At 44.7% G+C, this 2500-nt stretch overlaps 1 protein-coding gene across 3 annotated transcripts in view; it reads left to right on the forward strand.

Annotated features, from left to right (window-relative positions):
* The window catches only part of map2k5 (mitogen-activated protein kinase kinase 5), a 55869-nt gene that overhangs the window by 26315 nt on the left and 27054 nt on the right, over positions 1–2500 (forward strand). For all 3 annotated transcript variants that reach the window (XM_083681109.1, XM_083681110.1, XM_083681111.1), the window contains exons 11-12: positions 515–596; positions 1440–1501. In XM_083681109.1, the coding sequence (XP_083537235.1) occupies positions 515–596; positions 1440–1501 (144 nt within the window). The remainder of the gene's footprint in view (positions 1–514; positions 597–1439; positions 1502–2500) is intronic.

Here is a 2500-nt window from a genome sequence, read left to right on the forward strand (position 1 = left end):
GCTTCTGCTCATTTTGTTTTTAGATAGGGGTACAGTCAACTGGAAAGAATTACCGGATTTCAGGCAGCATTTCCCAAAGATCGCCACCGGAAAAACACTCACATGACCCGTGGATCATTTATTGCATTTTTTTAAAGGACGATCAATAAGTTTGAGCAAAACAATGTTCATGACAGCAAAGCCGGCGTGAATGCAGGGTTCACGTGAATGCAAAGTGTTTTGTTTTTTTTACGCGGTGCCCATCTTTTCAGGAATGCTGACTGAAACCAGGAAATGCCTGAGACAAGGTCATTCTTTCCACTTCTGAAGAAATCAATGACAGAGTTTATAACTCACACTGTACAAACAGAACAAGTACAATGATTCTTCCTTGCATTTTCAACACCTCAAGTACAGTATGCCACAAAGGGTATTATGTGATTTGCTCTATTCATACCTGATGAACAGAATATTGTGTGCTTGGATCCTTTCTTTTGCTGTGGAACCGGTCTTGATTGTGTGTGTATGTTTTCAGTGTGATTCTCCATTCATCATAACCTTCTACAGTGCCTTCTTCGTAGAGAACAGGATATCCATATGCACAGAGTTTATGGACGGTGAGTCTTCCTCTTACTCTGGACAAGGTCACAATAGACTTACTCTGTCTGGACAAGGTTACAATAGACTTACTCTCTCTGGACAAGGTTACAATAGACTTACTCTGTCTGGACAAGGTTACAATAGACTTACTCTCTCTGGACAAGGTTACAATAGACTTACTCTCTCTGGACAAGGTCACAATAGACTTACTCTCTCTGGACAAGGTTACAATAGACTTACTCTGTCTGGACAAGGTTACAATAGACTTAGAGTTACTCTGTCTAAAACAGACTTACTCTGTCAAGCTGAGGTGGCTGGTCAGCACAGGGACTGTACCCACACTCAGAGCTCCATAGAGAAAGAGAGTGCTGCCCTCTGGGAAACACTCCCCACCCTGTGTCCATTTACACATCTACGTAGAGAGAGAAAGAGAGACAGAGGGGGAGAGTTTGTGTGTGTTAACAATGTCTGCTGGTTAGCACGCGCGTCTGCTAAAAGCTACAAGGGTGAGTGTGTGTGTGTGTGTGTGTGTGTGTGTGTGTGTGTGTGTGTGTGTGTGTGTGTGTGTGTGTGTGTGTTAAGGAAGCGTGTCCCTCAGTGGACAGCCTGTCAGCGTCAGCATGCTCCATCAACCGTGCTCCTCAAGTCATCACCCCATCTCTCTCCCTTCATCCTCCAAACATGATTCACTTGCCCTATACCGGGACATGAGTTTACAGCCATATTGAATGCCATATTTGACGTGTGTGTGTGTGTGTGTGTGTGTGTGTGTGTGTGTGTGTGTGTGTGTGTGTGTGTGTGTGTGTGTGTGTGTGTGTGTGTGTGTGTGTGTGTGTGTGTGTGTGTGTGTGTGTGTGTAGGTGGCTCTCTGGACGTGTACAGGAGGATCCCAGAGCATGTGCTGGGCAGGATCGCTGTGGCGGTGAGTCACAACACCTCGACACGGACCTGAAGTGATAATTGTGTTGAGCAGCGTCTGGTCAGCCATGTCCAACAGGGAGCAGATCAGGGAGCTTATTAAGTTATTTAACAGTTTAGTGAACCTATTAGAGTTTAGTACGCTGTCAACCAAAGTGTTGAGACAGGCGTTTTGCTGTCGTCTGGTCTCATCAGCCTGCATCAGCTTGAAGCAAGTCCAATCAAATCAAAACACATTTTTTATTGGTCAAATACACAATATACTAGATACAGCGCAATTAAATGATTTAGGGCGAGCAACTCCTCAACAATGCGACAATAGGCAGTCAATAATTAACAATGCAATAATAATAATAATAATAATAATAATAGAAAAAAAGCAAGAACAATAAGATAAGGTGGCACAGTGATAGTAGCAGTCTACCTCCATCAATACCTTGACATGTAATTATACCGTTAACAATACAACAGTTAGTGGAATGAATAACTACTCGTTCGAGACGTTTTCTGTCGAGGGGCTTTTCTTGGGCAACTTTGGCACAGCAGAACTACAGGTGGGAATCTCACAATTAGCCTTTGTTAGAGAGAAAGAGAAGAGATTGAGAGAGCCAGGAACTCTCCCCCCCCTCCCCTCCCTCCCTCCCTCCCTCCCTCTCAGAGCTGTGTACGATGGATAGAGGTTCTTGGACAAGCACCTGCTTTTCGACCCCCATTACCCTCTCCCTTCTCTCCTCTTCTGTCTTTGCCCGTAATCAAACATTGACAGCTATTTAGTCAGCGTTAATTCTAATTCACAGCTCTTTCTCACACACACACACACACACACACACACACACAAACACACACACACACACACACACACTCGGAGTTGTTAATTATCACTGGGGAAAGCAACCCGGGAGGGCCAGAGATGATGTGTGTGTGTGTGTGTGTGTGTTTTGCCATCAGCTCCACAGTCTATGCCAATCTTTTGATCCAGTGTGTTGGAGACAGGTGGCTGCTC

This window comes from Argentina silus, assembly GCF_951799395.1.
Source record: "Argentina silus genome assembly, chromosome: 11".
NCBI classification, from domain to species: Eukaryota; Metazoa; Chordata; class Actinopteri; order Argentiniformes; family Argentinidae; genus Argentina; species Argentina silus.